At 36.2% G+C, this 20366-nt stretch overlaps 1 protein-coding gene across 2 annotated transcripts in view; it reads right to left on the bottom strand.

Annotated features, from left to right (window-relative positions):
• Window positions 1-540: 540 nt before the first annotated feature.
• Window positions 541-20366, bottom strand: part of Mettl15 (methyltransferase 15, mitochondrial 12S rRNA N4-cytidine) — a 185103-nt gene continuing 165277 nt past the window's right edge. Inside the window, exon 7 of one of the 2 annotated variants that reach the window (XM_050146938.1) lies at window positions 541-2545. In XM_050146938.1, the coding sequence (XP_050002895.1) occupies window positions 2103-2545 (443 nt within the window). In that variant the 3' untranslated portion in view covers window positions 541-2102. The remainder of the gene's footprint in view (window positions 2546-20366) is intronic. The other variant, XR_007592640.1, reaches the window with a different exon arrangement.

Here is a 20366-nt window from a genome sequence, read left to right as displayed (position 1 = left end):
AGGACCCTAAGAGGGACACAAATGGAGGGCCCCAGGAAGCAGAATATGTTTTCTTAATGATTGTTTTTCTGAATGGGAGAAACAGTCTCTCAATGAAGTTTCACTTCTATTTTCTCATGTATAAAGATGTTAGCCATTTATATGAATATTGCACATCTGCACTTCACATTTTAAGAATGGTCTATTCACTAGTCCATTTATAATCACATTCACAGCCTCTTTTTATTGATTTTAATTTCATGGAATCCATTGTCAGTTCTTGGCATCATTTCCTTAACTACTAGGGTACAAGGGCAAAATCTATGATTCCAGGATGAAAAGCTAGCAATGGGTAGATCCCTGAAGCTAACTGGCAATACACTGCAACCAGGCAGTGAACTTGAAGTCAGTTAACAGACCCCATCTCAAAAAAAAAAATGACTGAGAAGGACACCTGCCATTGACCTCTGACCTACACCTAAACAAACACACGTGTATGAGCACCCATACACATCTGTGTACACACATACACACACAAAAAAAAACACATGCACACACTAATAAAATATAGTGCATATAAGCAGTGGGATTTTATTCAGTTACAAAATGAGGTTATTTTATTTTTCATCTTCAAAAATAGAATGAAACTGGATATCATTATATCAAGCAAAAAAGTCAGAGTCAGAAGGACAAATGTTACATGTTTTTTCTCATATGCAGGAAGAAACTATATTTAAACTTACATGTGTGTTATGTATGTATAAATATACATATGAATATAATATGTATACACAAGTAGAAAGAGAGCCGGTTAAGAGAGGGGAGAGTGATATATAGAGGATAATAGAGTATCTGTGACAACATGGGGCAGAGTAAGAGACCATTCGAGGAGAGGGAGAGTCCAGTAAGGGAAGAAGGAATTGGGGAAGGGAAAGAGAAGAGTATTGGGGGTGAGAATAATCAATACAATGCTTTATTTTCATGGAAACGCCATAAAAAAGAAACTTACTACTTTGCATGATGTCTAAAATTTAAAAAAAAACACAAGATGCAAATGAGAGATTACATTGCTCACTACAGGTATTATACATTACAGCAACTGATACACTTGGCATCAAATAGAAGTTCTGGGCTTCACATTTTCCATGCGGGCTGTTAGGGAAATTCTATGTGATTACTCTGAAATACATGAAACCTGGATCATACTGAGAAATGCCACCAAAGCAATGAGCTATGACTTTGCTAGTGAAAATCATCAGTGTGGCAGATTTTAAATAATAATAGTAAAAAGTTTACATATGAAAAAGTTATAGTAGGAGAAACTATAATTTGTTCCATAATCATCATAATTATTTGAGACATAGAAAGTCTGTTGGAAATGTAAATAACTCAATTTGGAATTTAGAGCATACAAATGTTGAAATAAGAGCGGCGGGGCTGCGTCCCCGGCACCCCGCCGCCCACATGGCTAGCTTATGCTCGAAATAATTACACGGAAACTGTATTCTAAACACTGCCTGGCCCAGCTAGTTCCAGCCTCTTATTGGTTAGCTATTACATATTGTTCTAACCCATTTCTAATATTCTGTGTAGCCCATGAGGTGGCTTTACCAGGGAGAATCTTAATCTGCGTCTGTCTGGAGTGGGAGAACCATGGCGACTCCTTATTCAGCTTCTTTCTCCCAGCATTCTCTTCTGTTTACTCCACCCACCTATGTTCTAACCAATAAAATGGGCCAAGGCAGTTTCTTTATTATAATTAACCAATGTCCTTCCTCCATCATACAAATATGATTATCTTTCTTTTGACAGCTTGAGTTTACAAACCTAAATTAATACAATGTCATAGTCTTTCCATTTCCTCATTAAAGAAAGAATTGAATTTTATAATTCAAATGCAATGCAGAGATCAACAAGTGCTTACAGTTTTGAGACTCTCTGCTCTCTGAGTGAAAGTTTTATGTCATGTTAAAACTTCCTTTATTATCCTTAGAGATAAAAATACTAAATACCACTAATTTCCAGGCTGCCCCATACTTTACATTGCATTAAACTGTTCAGAAACAAGGTTTTCAATTAGAAAAATATTAGAAGTATAGAAGGAAACTTTGATGATAAGATCCTCATAATTTGATAGCCGCCCTGAGCTTGGCTGAGCGCCCTCTGGGGTTATCTTGGACATCTTCATCTTCTGGGGTAAGCACCTTCTTGTGAATCAGATCCCACATCAGAGGAGCTCTTCCAGAGCTGCTCCCCTCACTCTCATGATCTGAATCCAGCCGTGCAGTTTGCCTTACCTTCTGTCTGATGCTGAGGTTAAATCTTTCTGTCATACTTATCCCAAGCAAAAATCGTTTGACAATGCGATCTTCTAAAGAATGGAAGGAAAGCGCAACAAGACGACCACCAGTTTTCAGAAATTTCTGTGCTGTTTTCAGTCCCGTATAGAGTTCATTGAGCTCATTGTTCACAAAGATGCGAAGAGCTTGGAACGTCTTGGTAGCAATGTGGGTAGATCTTTGTAGCAAGTCCTTTCTTGCATAGACAGCTGAGGTAGGAAAGGCACCTAGAGAGATTTTTTAAGAATAAGGAAAAAAGACAAGCAACATTAACATTTGCTATGTAAATGTCATATAGTGTGCACTTTTAAAAAACTAAATTTTCTGAGAAAGTGATATTTCAGTAATAATTTCCTCTTATTTTAATTTTCTTTATGGTTTAAAACCATATAGCATAACTAACTTTTATAGCTCAACAACTATAATCAAAGAGGAAGAAATAGAAGGAGTAGACAATATTTTGAAGATATTATTACAAAATTTCACAACTTTGCAAAAACCATTAGCTTATAGTAATAAAAAGTATAATGTGCTGAAAATAAAATAAAACCATATCTAGGTGCATCATAACTGAACTGCTACAAGCTAAAGACAGTAAGAAAAATCATAAAAGCAGCAAAGAAAATAACAGATCCTCAATAAGTCAATGCACAGAGGAGAATAGACTGGGGAATGCTCAGCCATAAATAGGACCTATGTACCACAATCTACCCCTCAAGGCACAAGATTCTTCCTGGAAGAAGGGGCAGAAATTTAAGAGCTGGAGTTGGCAGTGGCAGATGACTTCAAGGAGACAGTGTTTTCCCAACACAACAGGAAGAGCACTTACAGTGATTATATAAGCATGCAGAGGACATATGCAAGTTTAGGTCAAACAAACTCCCAGCAAAGAGGTGGCCAGGTGAGCACCAAGTCCCACCCCTTGTTGAGAAGCCATTGGCCTGTGATAGCTGTTGGAAGAGGAAGAGTTTTAAATCGGATCCCTAGTAGGTTGACCACAGGCCATGGCAGGCCCCACTCCAAAGACTTCTTGGGCAAAATAAACTGAACTTTTTTGGGGAAAGGAGAAGAGTGCCCAGTGTATGAGAGAAAAGAATGGGAAGGCAGAGGCTCCTAAGCAGAGGTAGCCACCCTCTTGTGTCTTTCCCAAAAAATTTCTTCTGTGAGGTTTGTTATGCAATGTAACTTTGTGGTATTCCTTGGCTCTCGACTGCCAGGATACCTTTCCCCCCAGAACGCAACACTTGTATTGGGGAAAATAAATACTGTTTAAAGTATATACAACATGAATGATAAAAGGAAGAGTATGGTAAATTGTGAGTTTATGAAAATTAAAAAGTTTTGCTTTGAAATGTAATAAAAATCCACAGAAAAATCCACATCAAATCACCAATCTAATGATATTTGAATCTGAACACAAAAGAAGCAAAGTGCAGAATAACAGAAGCTACTGTCTCCATAACACTCTGCAACATGCACATAAGACAGACTTGCTCTGCACAGCTTAAGGACTGGGATGAGCAAAAATGATGTTTCATACAAGCTTGCATTGGAAAAGATAATATAATTATACCTTAGAAATGCCAATGAGTTTACACAAGAATTTTACCTTTACGAGCAGGTTATTAGTAAATATTCCAAAGAAATTATATTTTCATTCTAGATTTCTTATGAATGAACATCTACAAGAATGAATGAAATCCTAGTATTTTAATACCTTACATATGCTTCTTGAAAAAAAGTAAATCACACAAGGATATGTATGCTTATCTCACATTTTATAATGTTTACACAGTATCAGGACAGTCAGTGTTGTATATTAATTTTCTCTGTGAACTTCATTATACAAGAGAGAAGTAACATACAAAAGTATGAAGAACCTGGGTATCTAAATAAACAATCATGACAAGCTCACTCTGATCCCTGGAAACCTACATGCTAGAAAAGGTTAGAGTCTAGAAATTTATCCTCCAACCTGATGGGACTCTCAGAAACAAGATGTCACTTACAAAAGTATGAAGAACCTGGGTATCTAAATAAACAATCATGACAAGCTCACTCTGATCCCTGGAAACCTACATGCTAGAAAAGGTTAGAGTCTAGAAATTTATCCTCCAACCTGACGGGACTCTCAGAAACAAGATGTCACTGCTAAAAGAGAAAAGCTAGGTCAATTTCTTTTCATCTGTTAACTGATGCCTCACGTTTTTATGAAAAATAGTTTGGATCACTGAGAAACGAGTTTCACAGAATTCTAAGGACCTAAACAAAATTTAGTGAGTCATTATTTGAGGCTCAGATTTAGAGGAAGCTTGAACAAGACTGGATTCTTAGCTACTTTAGACTTTACAGAACTCAACACCACATTCAAAAGAGAAATACCATGTAAAATTCAGTTTCAAAACAAATATTACAGGGTGCTTTAAAATGATTTAAATTTACCATTATATTTACAATTTTATAGAAATTAAGAGCAAGTTATTCGTGGCAATCACTTAACTTGATACTTTATAACAGAATTTTTATTTTAAAGATATTCATTTCAGGATATAATTTTAAACATAGTACTGAATTATTCATAAATGGCTTTATCTTATCTAAGTTCACAAAATAAAGAAAAGTGGAGAGCACAATGTGTGTTTGCAGACTACTGTCAATGAATATGTTTTTGAAAAAAAGGCTTTTTTATAACAAAATAATAAAAATAATCAATTGATATCTGGAGTAATCCTAGAAACAGAAAAAAAATGGCACTTTCCTATGGCCTCATAATAGAGAGTTTATAATTCTGATAGTAAGTTAGCTGTACACTATGAGGATCTTGGCCAATTTTATTTTTTAAACAAATTTATTTTTATTTCAAAGTTGTAACATAAAGTAAAATTACGTTAATGTACTATATAGTACAATTTCAAGTTTATATAATCTATATTCACATTAGACATATCCATACCATATAGAAACCTGGAGACCACAACTTAAGATCCCTGTAATGAGACATGCTTTTCTTCAGGAGGGTCCCATTTGACCTTTGCAATGCTATGTAGTGACAGAAAATGAACATGAAATCTTTCAATTATATCTAGGTCAAAGAATAACAAGCTATTATTAAACTATTACACTTTCATTCTGGAGCTTTGTTACTATTGTTTATGGAATTCTCATGTGGACTATATTCAACGGATTTCCTAGAGAGGATTTTTAAATATGGTCCAGTAACTTTCCTGTCCTATCTTCAGAGAACAAGAAATGTCGGGCTTTGTGAAGCATTTCAATGTTGCTAAGAATATCAGTCACACATCCTCCTCTGTTTTGGATAAAGTAATTTCCAAGATTTCTTTTCATTAATATCAGTGCTTTATTTTTATAGCTTACAAGAAGGAAGAAAGATAATTCAGATTTTGTAAAATAAAACTAAAAAGGAATAAAAGGGGGATTGGAAAAATGGCTTAGTCAATATAATCTTTGCTGTGCAAGTATGAGACCTGGGTTCAGACCCCGAGTGTCCAGTAAAAGCCTGGCATAGCAACACGTCTGTTGCCCCAGTAATTTTGGGGCTAGAGACAGTTGAACACTAGGGCTTCACTGGCCAGACAGCTAAGTCAAATTGATGTGCTTCAGCTTCACTGAAGAAGCCCTATTTCAAAAAAGCAGGAAAAGCAACTGAGGGCGACACTTAACATAGATCTCTAAATTTTACTTATAAACGCATGTGCACGCACACATGCACAAAACACACGAAGAATATAAGGTATCCATAAGAAAGTGCAAAAGCAATAAGAACAAAGCACCAACTAGCAAGAATACAAATAAAAAATACAAATGAAAAGGTCTACCAAACATGAAGGATTCATCAAGGCTTTTTTTCCCCCCCAGTTATTAAGCTGAGAGACAAGTAAGCATACTGTCATCGTGAGAATCCCTAAATGGATTTCCTTGTTGCAGTCACTGGTCAAGAGTGCTAGGATGGAGTCTTCATGACTATCATAGATTAGATAGAAACATCTATTTACAAGTCATTGGGGGGAAAAGATTCAAAACCACACCAGATTCACTACCTTCTCAGATGTTGGGCTCTGGATTAGGACATTAAGTAAGAAAATATTAATGAAAGTGAGACATGGTCCCAGCCTCTAAGGAGCTCAGTTTTGTAACCTGTCACCTCATCCTAATCTCCCACAGGCTTTTCTTTAAAATCAGAGATAGAATTTGTCTGTTCTTCCATTTCCTGAATTTGATTATGGAGTCTAGTATACCTAATTTATTCAATTATGGAATAAAATAGCCAAGACAGAAAATATGGTCTCAACCACAATTTGGGTGGTTTGGTTTTATAAAGGGAGAAAATTATCTTTTTTGTGTTTTATTAACAGATTTGGCTGACATAGGACAATACATATTAGTTTTATGCGGGAAAAGGTGTGCTTAACCCAGGTAGAACTCATCACAATTACCCCATATTACCAAACTCAGAGATTTGTCTCTGATTTTCTTTTTTTAAAAAATATTTATTTATTTATTTATTTATTATGGATACAATATCCTGTCTGTGTGTATGTCCGCAGGCCAGAAGAGGGCACCAGACCCACCATATGGTTGCCGGGAACTGAACTCAGGACCTTTGGAAGAGCAGGCAATGCTCCCAACCACTAAGCCATCTCTCCAGCCCTGTCTCTGATTTTCTTGACAGCAAGAGCTGTTTCCTGTTTCCTCCTGAAGCCCAGCATACCTTAGACAAAAACGAGATAACTAGCTCTACTCTAGACCTAACGAGTCAGTTTCAGCGGTTCATTACATAGAGCTCGTACCTTAAAAGAGCCTGATATTTCTTTCAGGTCAAGAGACAAAGCTATTTTTTAAATTTACTTCTTTTTCATACTATATATTTGTCATAATTTTCCTCTCTCCAAACTACTCCCAGATCTTCTCCATGCAATCCCTACATTCCCAACTTCATATTCTGTCTCTCAAAACCAACCACTCAACATCCTTAGCCATCAGAGAAACAACTCTGAAATTCCACCTTACACCTGTCAGAATGGCCAAGATCAAAAACACTGATGACAGCTTATTTTGGAGAGGATATGGGGTAAGAGGACCACTCCTTCACTGCTGGTGGGAGTGCAAACTGCTATAGCACTTTTGGATATCAGTATGGCAATTTTCAGAAAATTAGGAAACAACCCACTTCAAGATCCAGCAATACAACTTTTGGGTATATACCCAAAGGATGCTCAATCATTTTATAAGCACATGAGCTCCACTTTGTTCATAGTAGCATTATTCGTCATAGCCAGAACCCGGAAACAACCTAAATACCTCTCAATCGAAAAATGGATAAGGACAATGTGGTACATTTACACAATGAAGTACTACATAGTAGGAAAAAAAATGACATCTTGAAATTTGCAGGAAAATGGATGGAGCTAGAAAACATCATATTGAGTGAGGTAACCCAGACCAATAAAGACAAATATAATATGTACTCACTCAGAAGTGGGTTTTAGACATAAGGCAAAGAAAACTAGTCTACAGTTCACAATCCCAGAGAACCCAGTCAACGATGAGAATCCTAACAAAGACATACATGGATCTAATCTACATGGGATTTAGAAAAAGACAAGATCTCCCGAGTAAATTGTGAGAATGGGGATCATGATAGAGGGTAGAAGGGAAGGGGAGAAAAGCATATAGCTCAATTTAAAAAATAAAAATATAATAATAGTAAAAAAAAAAAACCTATGGTAGAGGTCCAGACCATTGTATCAAATGTGATTGTGGACACTAAATTATGATGTTAATGGGGCAATTGAGGCCTCAAATTTGGTAGCAATTTCAATGTCTCAACACAAATGATTGCATGGATCTAATTATATTGGATAATTATTGGACTTGTCTTAATCCGTCAAGCATTTGCACACAAAACGGAGCACCTGCAGCTAATTTTTATTTCCAGAAATGCAAACTTGCAAACCCTTACTATATGGATGATACATTGTCAACATGCAAATTGAACATAATGTTTACATATTTCTTTTGAAAAATAAAATTAGAAATTTACATTAAAAATCCTTTAAGATCTTAAGCAATTTAAACTGCATGAACATAGCCACAGTTTAAAATGCAAAAGCCAACAAAAATGCTGTTGCATATGAAATAAATTGCCAATATAGTTACTTTAAAAATTCTTCCCAAGAGTCAACCAAAAAGCATTCTTCTTTGTGTCTTGATGTATAAATATATACTTATGCATATACATAAGTATATATAAGAGAATGAACTGCAAACTAATGTATCACATGGTTTACTTACCTTATTTTGAAAAGTAACTTCAGCTGCTCTATAATTCATTTTGTTCTTTCACTTATCAAGTATTTATATTGCTAATCACATCCCAGATAGCTCAGAATACAATTGTAGATAAGATAAAGGTGGCTTTATCAGGTCAAGTTCATATTGCCACCGTAACAGGAACATGTAAAATATTTTCAATTTTTTTTATTTCAATTGGCCTGTAACAAATAAGTAAACTGCACAGTTTAGATTTCTGTACAACACTAAAAGCCTACAGAGTATATTGGAACTCAGAATCTGAACAAAGTGCTTACCCTGTATGATAACTTTAAATGTCCACAGAACTGGAATTATTTAGGTCAAAGGGTATTTTTGCCCATTTAAATTTGGATCAATACTTCTAAATTTACCCTCTAAGTAGATTGCACCAATTTACTTCCATCAATAGTATATTATAGAGTCAATATCCCCACATCCTTGCCAGTATGAGGAATAATAACTGTTTAGTCCTGACTAGTCTAATAGTAGGCTAATGATAGTGGACTGTTGTTTTAATTTGCATTCATTGGCAATTAGTAGGTTTGGGCATCTTTTCAAATCTAATAGCCATTTGATTCCGGCTGTAAATTGCTTGAATAAATCTTATGCTCATGTTCTTAATGTGATGTTGCTTTTTACCTTTATTGATTTGGGAGACTTGTTTATTAAATAATAATAGTAACCCTTGCTCTATCATATATAAATCAAATTTTTAGATTAAGACCTAAATTTTATAGATTTTTTTCTGCTATACAGAAATTAAGGTTTTTGTGGTATGTGGACTGAATGCCAGCCCAGAAAATTCTATATGTGATGAATTATGTGTGTGTGATGAATTATGTGTGTGTGATGGGGTGGAGGCAGGGCGGCAGCACTGTACATGTATATGCAGGTATGAGTGTCTGTGCGGGAGGAAGCTACAGGACATGCAATGCTTTCCCCTTTAGCTCTCTGTCTTATGTGTCTCAAGGCAATTTCTCAAAACCAGAAGCCCACATCTGGACTAGGCTGGCTTGCCAGGTAATGTCCATGTCTACTGTCCCTGCTCCACAATAACGGGGGGCTAACCAGACCTGGCTTTTTACATGGTCGCTGGGATTCAAATTCAAGTTCTCAAGCTTGCAAAGCGAGTGCTCTCATCCACTGAGTCATCTAGTCATCCCCTCCCCACTTTTCTCCATTTATCTACTAATGTATTAGATTATATCACAATGAAGAAAGGTTCCTCTGCTCCAACATTATAAGCTTTATTTTTGATATATTTCTGGGTTTGTTTGTATGCATAAGTATTTGATGCACATGAAAAATAACTTTCATTATAGTGTGAGGTCCAGCACTCCTATTTTATAAATGCTACATTTCCTTTATTGACTTACCACACCGTGATTCTGATGAAATACTGTATTTCAAGATACATATGAAAGGATTCCAACATTCTCAATTGTTTTACATTAATGCATTTCTCTAGTTTTGTACCAATATAAAACTATTTTAAATAATGATTATTGGCTCCTTATGCTAGATTTTGTCATTTGGGGTAACTTCCTGGTAACCATACTAGTCCATAATAACCATCTTTTCAAAGCTGTGTTGGATATTTCTCTTGCATTTATAATTCCAAATTAAATAAATAATTAGGCATATACAGAAAGTAGTAGTATAATAAGAATTACAGCAACTTTATAGGCTAGTTTGAATAATAATTAACATTATCTTAATATTAAATTAATCCAAGAACATAGTATTTCTGTTGGTATTTTACATGTTGTCATTATAGTTTAATAGCTGTTGTCATCTAAGTCATGATTAAACATCTATAAGTACACCATTTACAAAATCACATCTTACTAAGGAAAAGCATGATGTGGGAGGTCCTTCTGTCTATATGTTGCTTTGATTGGTCAATGAATAAAGGAACTACTTTGGGCCTATAGCAGAGCTATAGGGGAAAAGAACTAGGTGGGGAAAACTACACAGAATGCTGGGAGGAAGAAGGTGGAGTCAGAGAGACGCTATGCAGCCGGAAATAGTTTTGCTAGAACTTTGCTGGTAGGACACAACCTCATGGTGACATACAGATCAATAGAAATGAGTTAAATTAAGATGTAAGAGTTAGCCAATAAGAAGCTAGAGCTAATGGGCCAAGCAGTGATTTAATTAATACAGTTTCTGTGTGATTATTTTGGTTCTGGGCGACTGGGACAAATAAGCAGTTCCTTACAACAAAAGCAAATGAATGGTCACACATATAGCAAGACAGCATTGGGTAACAAAAATGGTCCTAACCTCTTTATGGCTGTGGGTGTGAGGTATACACTTAGTTTCTGAGTATGTCTTTCAGTTGTAAGATGTCACATTGATAACTCTGGAACACTGTATTTTTGTGAAAATGAAATATTAAAAGCATTTAAGTAGTATTTAGTGTACATTTAGAAAAAAATTCCCTGGTGGATACCATTCACAAATTTACTTCTCTCTTATTGTCAGGTGTAAAACAGAGTGGGTAGGGAAGGGGAACTTTAAATATTAAAGATTTGCCAAACACCATAAAAACAGACAGAAACCAAATTGAAGGCCCAGATATCAGTCTACAAACGTACGAACACCTGATTTTTGACAAAAAAGCAAGAAATTATAAGATGGAAAAAATAAGGTATATTCAACAAATGGTGCTGGCATAACTGGATATCAACATGTCAAAGAATAAAAATAGATCCATATCTATCACCATGCACAAAACTCAAGTCCAAATGGATCAAAGATCTCATAATAAAACCAACCACACTGAACCTCATAGAAGAGAAAGTACACTTGAATGCATTGGCTCTGGGAGCAACAATTAATAAATGGGACCTCCTAAAACTGAGAAGCTTCTGAAAAGCAAAGTACATTGTCAACAAGACAAAACAGCAGCCTACAGAATGGGAAAAGATCTTCACCAACCCCACATCAAACAGAGTGCTAACCTCCAAAATATAAAAATAACTCAAGAAATTGGTCATCAAACCAACAAATAATCCAATAAAGAAGAGGGTACAGACATAAACAGAGAACTCTCAATAGATGAATCTAAAATGGCTGAAAGACACTTAAGAAAATGTTTACCATCCTTTGCCATCAGAGAAAAGCAAATCAAAAAAATTCTGAGATTCCATCTTATACCTGTCAGAATGGCCAAGATCAAAAACACAGATGACAGCTTATTTTGGAGAGGATATGGGGTAAGAGGACCACTCCTTCACTGCTGGTGGGAGTGCAAACTGCTATAGCACCTTTGGATATCAGTATGGCAATTTTCAGAAAATTAGGAAACAACTCACTTCAAGATCCAGCAATACAACTTTTGGGTATATACCCAAAGGATGCTCAATCATTTTACAAGCACATGAGCTCCACTATGTTCATAGTAGCATTATTTATCATAGCCAGAATCTGGAAACAACTGAAATGCCCCTCAATAAAAAAAATGGATAAGGACAATGTGGTACATTTACACAATGAAGTACTACATAGTAGGAAAAAAAAATAAATGACATCTTGAAATTTGCTGATAAACAGATGAATCTAGAAAACATCATATTGAGTGAGGTAACTCAGACCCAGAAAGACAATTATAATATGTACTCACTCATAAGTGGCTTTTAGCCATAAAACAAGAAAAGCTAGCCTACAATTCACAACCCCAGAGAACCTAGATAACAAGGAAGACCCTAAAAGAGACATACATGGATCTAGTCTACATGGGAAGTAGAAAAAGACAAGATCTCCTGAGTAAATTGTGAGCATGGGGATCATGGGAGACGGTAGAAGGGGAGAGGAAGGGAGAGGAGGGGAGAAAAAATATATAGCTCAAATAAAAACAATTACAAAAAGATTTGCCAAACATTCTACACTAACAAGTGAGGAGTAGGTCAGTATTCAAAATGTTTCTAATGCATAAATTAATGGTACACCCTCAAATTTACAGAGTATTGCTTATATATTTAAACAATGAGGATTTAGAATTTATTGTTTTTGATTTGATGATGACTATTTATAACTGGTGCTATGAATAAGCACCTGAGCCTCATTAACATATACCATCCAGATTATGTTTCAACCATCTTGCCAGATTATTTTCCATAATTAAAATTCCAAACTTCTCTTGCATTGTAAATTATACAACTTGTATTCTATCATTTTAAGAGTACAACATTTTTATTTTATTTTTTTATTACATTTTTTCTGTTTCTGCCTTTTTATTTCTGTAGCTTTCATACGATATCTTTCTACACAGGTATCTTATTTCTTAAGCATAGTTTCACAACAATAAAATATATTGTGAGTCATTTTAATCCACTCTTTGTTTCCGCAGTCTTGCTCTACTGGACCATTTATTTGGTCTGACTATTTAGTGCATCTAAAGTTACCAGTAGATTTCTAGACTAAAACAATTATAGTTCACATTATCACAAAAATATCCTGCAAAAACCCAACAAATGCATATGCTTAACAATACACCATTCATTCACTTAGTCAATATTTAAAATCTTTAATAGGCTAAATACTGAGGATTAAAACACTTAAACATATGTCATCATTGACCTGAAGGAATTGAAACCCTTTAATAAGAATGAAAAGCGATGTTATAATGACTGTCAAAGACACAGTAGCAAAAAGAAAAGGAAGATTTCTGGTTGTCTATATTATATTTTCTAAACTGACATTTCCAGGAAAGTGGCATAGTAAAACGTAACATCCTCAAATCCCAACCAAACAACAGAATGCTTCTATCACAGAGGTATAAAAAAATGCAAGATGCCACACTCCTCTGCTAAGCCACAATGACCATGGTAAAGTCCTAAATATAACTATTTAAAGATCTTCCTCAATGTTTCTCAAGGTTTTGTGTGGTGTACATGTGTGTTCACACATATATGAGTATGAGTTTGTGCATGCACATTAATTAATATGGGCATTAAATGGAAAATCTGATATTGTCTTCCTCAATGACTTTTCACTCTCTATATTAAAGCAGAGTATCTTGCTGAATACAGAAATCTCCAATTTAGGCTAGTCTTGCTAGCCATATTGGCCCAAATTCTGTCTCTGCCTCCAGGCTGCACACACCTGGCTTTTATGTGGATGCTGGGGAGCCAAACTCCATTCCTTGGTTTTCATGGAAAACACTTAATCCACTGAGCCATCTCTCCAGCTGCTTTTATTTTCAAAAACTAATTACTCCGTATAATTTATTTTACAGGTAATACACTTGAGAAATGCTGAAAGCAGACTTTCTGTTAATCATGTTTATCTGCTTTAATTATGTCAATAAATCCTTACCCAAATTATGAGAGGCAAGAAGCAGATATCCTTATATTTGATTAAAGCTAAACAATACCAAATGAAACAAAAAACAAATAAAGAAAAATCAAGGGGTCAAATGTTGCCTCCAAAATTTGCAGGTATTATATGTGGATGAAACCCATGACCTTAAAACACCACTGATCTCCCTTTTTGGTAATAAATAGCACAACTAAACACTCTAGAAGAAAATTAACATTTTTGAGCAATTTATCGTACACTTGGGGCAGTCCAGATCAGTGATACTTGTTGTTCTTGTTGTGAAACTTCACCATAGCATTGTGCATATAATTCAGTGTCCTTAGGATCATCTTTGGCTTAAATGCACTCAAAATAAGGCAGCAATTTTAAGATGGTATGCTCAGCAAATCTCCTCATCTCCTCTTTCCTGATTAGGAGGAAAGGAAGCTAGAATGATGGCACCAGGTTCAGAGTGGCTTACACAGGCTCTGATTCCACGTCGGGTGTTTTATGCAACAATCTCATTTTCTGAGAAAGACCAAGTATAGAATCTTTACTCTAAACCTGAATAGCTTGTTACTGAGAGATGTTTTAATGGATGTCAAATCTCTTCGCATCAAGTTGCAAGAGTTTGGCTTTCTCTCTTCATGTCCCTGGGGAAGATGTGCATTGTCAACCCTAGAGACTGTGCATCTGGTGAAAGCAGCAACCTCCCTGGTCTCATAACCTGGGAATGGAAATTAATACCCTTGGCTTTTGTCCTTTTCATTCTACTGAAAATAACTTATTGTTAGCTCAGGTTATTAGACTGGACATTTGTCTCCCCCTTTCATTTGCTTCCTTGATAGTGGGTTTATAAAAGCAACAGTTGTGACTGGTGCCATTATCTCGACTTTTGGATAGGTGCAGATTACACATATTTGATTAAGAATCAAAATGCACCCAAGTCACCTGTTAGGAAGGAGTTGTGTTACAGTTGTTTCTATGTTTTAAAAGGATTGCTAAATATGCTCCAGCTAAGCAAACATTGGGAGGAGTAAGCTTATATACAAAGTAGAATAAAGTATATTTTTTTCTGGAAAAATCTTGAGGAATTAAGCCCTGCTGATTTTATTTTCTTTAAAGTTTCTTCAGAAATCATGACATAAAATAAAATATTTTTCAAACATTTGTTGTTACACATTTATCATAAACACATGATTTAACAGTAAGAAGGTGGCATACTTGGCTTTCTTCTCTAGCCTCTTTAGATGCCTTTTCTTTCTTGAAGTTTCCATCTACATACCCTTAACACTCACCAATATGCCCTAATTTTCACCACCTACTTCAACTCAGTACTTTGCAGTATACATTTCACTCAAACTTGGTTGTAAAAGGCCTGGGAACTAACTCTTATTCCACAATCCCAGACACACAGACTGGTGAACAATAAGCACAAGGAGGAAAACCTACTGGAAAAAAGGTATCTTACCAGTCTGACTCAAAGATAGTGATACACAGGAAATGGTACTTTAGAGGTAAAACTTCTCTGACTCATCTCTTTCTAAGGCTGTTTATGTGTGCAAGGTTATGTGGTGAAGTTCCCCATCTCCATCAAATTCTCAAATAGTCCCTTAAGAGTTCATGTGTGTAGAATTTTGTGGAGATGCCTCCCAACCATCTCCATCACAGTCTCAAGTGGTCCCAGAACCTACTTTTAGTTCCCAATTTACCATTTTCAACCATACCATCCAAAAAGACTCCCAAAAGACTTCAGCATTCCCTTACCACTTAATACTATCACTGCACGGATTGCAAACGTCTTTCACATGTCAATGAAGACGCTGGAAACTGTTTGTGAATTGCTAGTTTTTTCTGATTTACAAAGTCATGTTTAGTAACAACAGTCTATATTACACATAAATAATGGAATTAAATTTGTACATAAAAGCAGTCTAAGTTCAGTAATAAAAACAAACCCATCTTTTCACCAGAGAAATGATTTCAAGTCCTATAGAAAAATTAACATTTTCGGTTTTAGGATACCCTAGTACTAGTCTTTTTTTAAAAAGTACTAGTACTTTTTAAAATTTAATACATTCACATGCTCTAATGTATTGAGATTTTTAAGCTCATGGATGAAATTAGCAACGTGCTGGGGCTGTCAACACGATGCATTGCAATCCTCCTGAGTCGTAGGGTTTAAAAATTAATTGAGCTCTTGCACCTGTTTGCCGGCATTCATCTGTTGAGTTTCCATCACATTTAATAAGTCTCTGTGACGCAACTCGTGTCCTTTTGCCTGGGATCCTTTAATACAGTGTTCAATTTTCACCAGTCTGAAATTCAAGTAATATTACAAATTTCAAACTGTTAATTAAAATCTGTGAAACAGAATGATCCTGGGTAAAATTGGCTTTAGTCAGCGAGGTTCTTTTTAAACTTCTCCAAAATCTCATCTAATCTCCAATTTCTACCAGGTTAATTCTGATGACAACATGATCTCACTATGGGCAGCTGAGGTCTGCAAATAGGAACATCACACAGGCCGTGTGAGTTGTTGTAATTATTTATAAAAATAATTTTAGATAGTAGCTAGTATGTGATAATAAACATTAGTATTACTTTTCATTATTATTATCACCATTAAATTAGTGCTTGGTCTGGGTCAGCTGGTATTAGAACATCTCTTCTTATTTAGTACTACTGATAGAGACTAGCGATTATTCAATATGTGTGCATATGTCTATGTAAGAGTATGCCATGTGTGCAGGTGCCTATGGAGGGCAGAAGAATATAGTAGATCACCTGGAACTAGAGTTACAGGCAATAGTGTTCTTCCCCATGTGGTTTCTGGGATCTGAACTTGGATCTTCTGCAAGAGCACTGAGCTGTCTTTCAAGTCTCAAGCTCTATTTTCTTTCTAAGAAGCAAGAAGATTTAAGGTCATGTCCTGCACCAGATTTTATTCTCTTCAAAGCTGGACTTCTTGTATAGGAAAACTAAGTATATTCATGAAATGCTATTTGTTAGTTCAGTATCAAAAACATTATGAAATTAACTAATATGGTATGTAATGGTTTTAATTCAACAAATTACAAATGACAAAATAGCAATGTTTAATCATAGATATGAGCACAACAGCCATGACATGTTAGCATAACATCAAAATTTGACTGTGGGTTTACCCATACCATATTTTTAATCCACATGATAATGAAACAACCAAATACTTTATTTCTAGGTCACTGTTAGTATAAAGAATATTTTTCTTTTTATTTATTTATTAAAAATTTCCACCTCTTCCCATCCTCCCATTACCCTCCGACCCCCTCCCCCTCATTCTCCAGTGGGAAACACACAACAATACAGTGATAAAAAATTTCTTCACTACTGTAGGATTTGCATTAATGTTTGATGGCAACAATTATTTCTTGATAAAAGTATTATTTATTTCTAAAAATCTCCCTTTGCCTTAAACATTGCTAATAAAAGATGATTTCAGAAATAAATAAGGGCATATGCCATTAATGTAAATCATGTTTTTTTCTAACTTCATCCTAATAAGCATGGTATTACTATGGCAACTCAGTTTGTTACTTAAAGTATCAATTGACATTTTAGCAGTAAGTTTATTTCTGTGGAAAGATATACTTTACATGTCCCAGTGCAGGAAAAGATGATTATTTTTCTTTTTCCTAAAAGTCATGTCATCCCTATGGGAAGAAAGGTTGAAATGAAGTGATCAGCCTATCACAGACCACACCGCTCGGCAAAGTGCGGGTTAGTAAAAGGCCAAACGGGAGTTCTGGGCAGTACATTCGTTTGCTCTCTGACTTATCCTGGATTTGGATAAAAAGGGGAGGGAATGTGGATAAGTGTGCCTGGACCTAATTCTCACAGAAAATATTCTTAGATACCATCTCATTGATAGGCCATATTTCATCCTGCCCCCAGATCAGAGAAGATTAATTACATACTCAAATTCACAGAGCAAATACAGACAAGCAGTATATTTGAGGATGTGTATGTGTGTGTGTGTGCCTGCATGAGTGCGTGCACGTCTGAATGAATGTGTATGGAGGCTGAAGATCAACCTCCATGTTGTTACTTCGGTGCCATTCATCCTGAGCTTTTGGTTTTGTTTTTGCTTTGAAACAAAATCTCTTATGAGTCTGCAGCTCACCAATTAGGCTAGAATAACTAGCCAGAAAAACCACCAGAATCTGCCTGCTTCTACCCGTAATTTGAGCACAGGAACTAAAATTGAATACCACCATTCTAGTTCTTTCTTTTTACATGGGACCCAAGGATCGAACCCTGGTCCTCTGGCCTGTGTGGCATTGTCTGATTGGGCTGTCTCCACAGCCTGGTTTAAGGAGGCTTTTGTTCATGTGCTCTGTGCCTTTACCTTTCCTTAAGCTTCTCGATCTCTTTGATATTCTATGTATCCTTACAACTGATTCCCAGTTGACACCTAGGCATTTACAATTTCCCCTAAATTTTCATTTTACTTTTCTATAAATGTGCATAAATTCATCAATTCATTTGTCCAACAAGCATACATTAAGCCCCAGTATTGCATCTAGTTTATGAGTCATAATAAAGGTTACATAAAATTCTAGTCAGGAAATAAGCACATACATTTAATCAACATGAATCACAAATATAAACAAAGCTTCACTGCCTTCATGTTTTCTATTCAAATAGTATCATGAATCACCAACTTCTGACTATGGAGAGATCCACTATCTTACTTGTGAACATAAAGTTCTTTAGCTGTATTTTGGATTTGGCAAAAGGTTTTAGACCATAAATGAATACTTATATTGGTTTAACCACAATATAATCAGTATGATTATATCTGCTTAACAAAAACAATGCCAACTATAATCATATCTATTTCTTTATTATTATTATTTAATTGAAATTTTACATACTAATCCCAGTTCCCACTTCCTTCCCTCCCCCCATTCCCTCTACCTTTCCCCTACCCCAACCTCCCATCCACTCTTCAGAGAGGGAAAGGCTTCCCCTATGAAGTCAACAAAATCAAGTATAACACTTTGAGGCAGGACTACTTTATCTAGGCTGAGCAAAGTATCGCTCCAAAGAGAATGGGCTCCAAAAAGCCAGTTCAAGCACTAGGAATAAATCCTGGCTGCACTGCCAGTGGTCCCACAGATTGTCCCAGCAATACAACTGTCACCCATATTCAGAGGGCCTAGTTTGGTCTTATGCTGGTTCCCCCACTGTCATCAGTAGTCAGTGAGCTCCCAACAGCTCAGGTAAACTGTTTCAGTGGTATCCCCATCATGGTCTCGACCCGTTTGCTCAAATTATAGCTCTTCCCTCTCTTTGACTAGACTTTGGGAGCTGAACCTGGTGCTTTGCTGTGAATCTGCTTCCATCAGTTCCATGATGACAATTAAAGTTGTTCTTTTTTTTTAATTATACATAGCAATCCAGGATCCTACTCCCTCCCCTCCTATTCCCTCCACTTACCTCGAAGCACACCCCCCCCCCATCCACTACACAGAAAGGGTTAGGCACATTGCTTCAGGGACGGTCCAATGCCCTCCCTACTACATCTAGACTGAGCAAGGTATCTATCCAAAAAGAACAGGATCCCCAAAAGCCAGAACAAGCAGTAGGGATGAATCCTGGTGCCACTGACAGTGGCCCCTCAGTCTGCCCCAGCCATGCAACTGTCAACCACATTAAGAGGGACGAGTTTTGTCCTATGCTTGTTCCTTCCCTGTCCAGCTGGAGTTGGTGAGCTTCCATTAACTCAGATAGATTGTTTCAGTGGGTGAACCCATCATGGTCTTAACCTCTTTGCTCATATTCTCACTCCTCCCACTGTTCAACTGTACTTTGGGAGTTCAGTCCAATGTTCCAATTTGGGTATCTCCCTGTTTCTTCCATCAGTTGCTGGATGAAGGTTCTATGGTGATATTTAAGATACTAAATCAGTCTGACTACAGGGCAAGGCCAGTTCGGGCACCCTCTCTTCTATTGCTTAGGGTCTTAGCTGGGGTCATCTTGTGGATTCCTGGGAAATTCTCTAGAGACAGGTTTCTTGCTAGCTCCATAATGGCTCCCTCAATCAAAATATCACTTTCCTAGCTCTCATCTCTGTCCTTCCTCCCTCCCCCCTATGCCTTCCTCCCTTTCTCCCCCCACCTCCATGCTCCCAATTTTGTCAGGCAATCTTGTCTATTTCAATGCTCCAGGTCAATCGTTTTCTTAGGGTTTACCTTGTTCTCTAGGATCATGAACTATAGGCTCATTTTTTTTCCATAGGTAGTATCCACTTATGTGCGAGTACATACCATATTCATCTTTTTGGGTTGGGTTTAGGTTACCTCACTCAGGATGGTGGTTTTTTTTTTTTTTTTTTTTTTTTTTTTTTTTTTTTTTTTTTTTTTT

The sequence above is a fragment of the Alexandromys fortis genome, unplaced genomic scaffold (genome assembly GCF_014885135.2).
Source record: "Alexandromys fortis isolate MF-2015 unplaced genomic scaffold, M_Fortis_MF-2015_v1.1 scaffold_12, whole genome shotgun sequence".
In the NCBI taxonomy this organism is placed as follows: domain Eukaryota; kingdom Metazoa; phylum Chordata; class Mammalia; order Rodentia; family Cricetidae; genus Alexandromys; species Alexandromys fortis.
The sequence above is the reverse complement of the archived record's forward strand: the minus strand, read 5'-3'. Positions and strand labels throughout refer to the sequence as shown.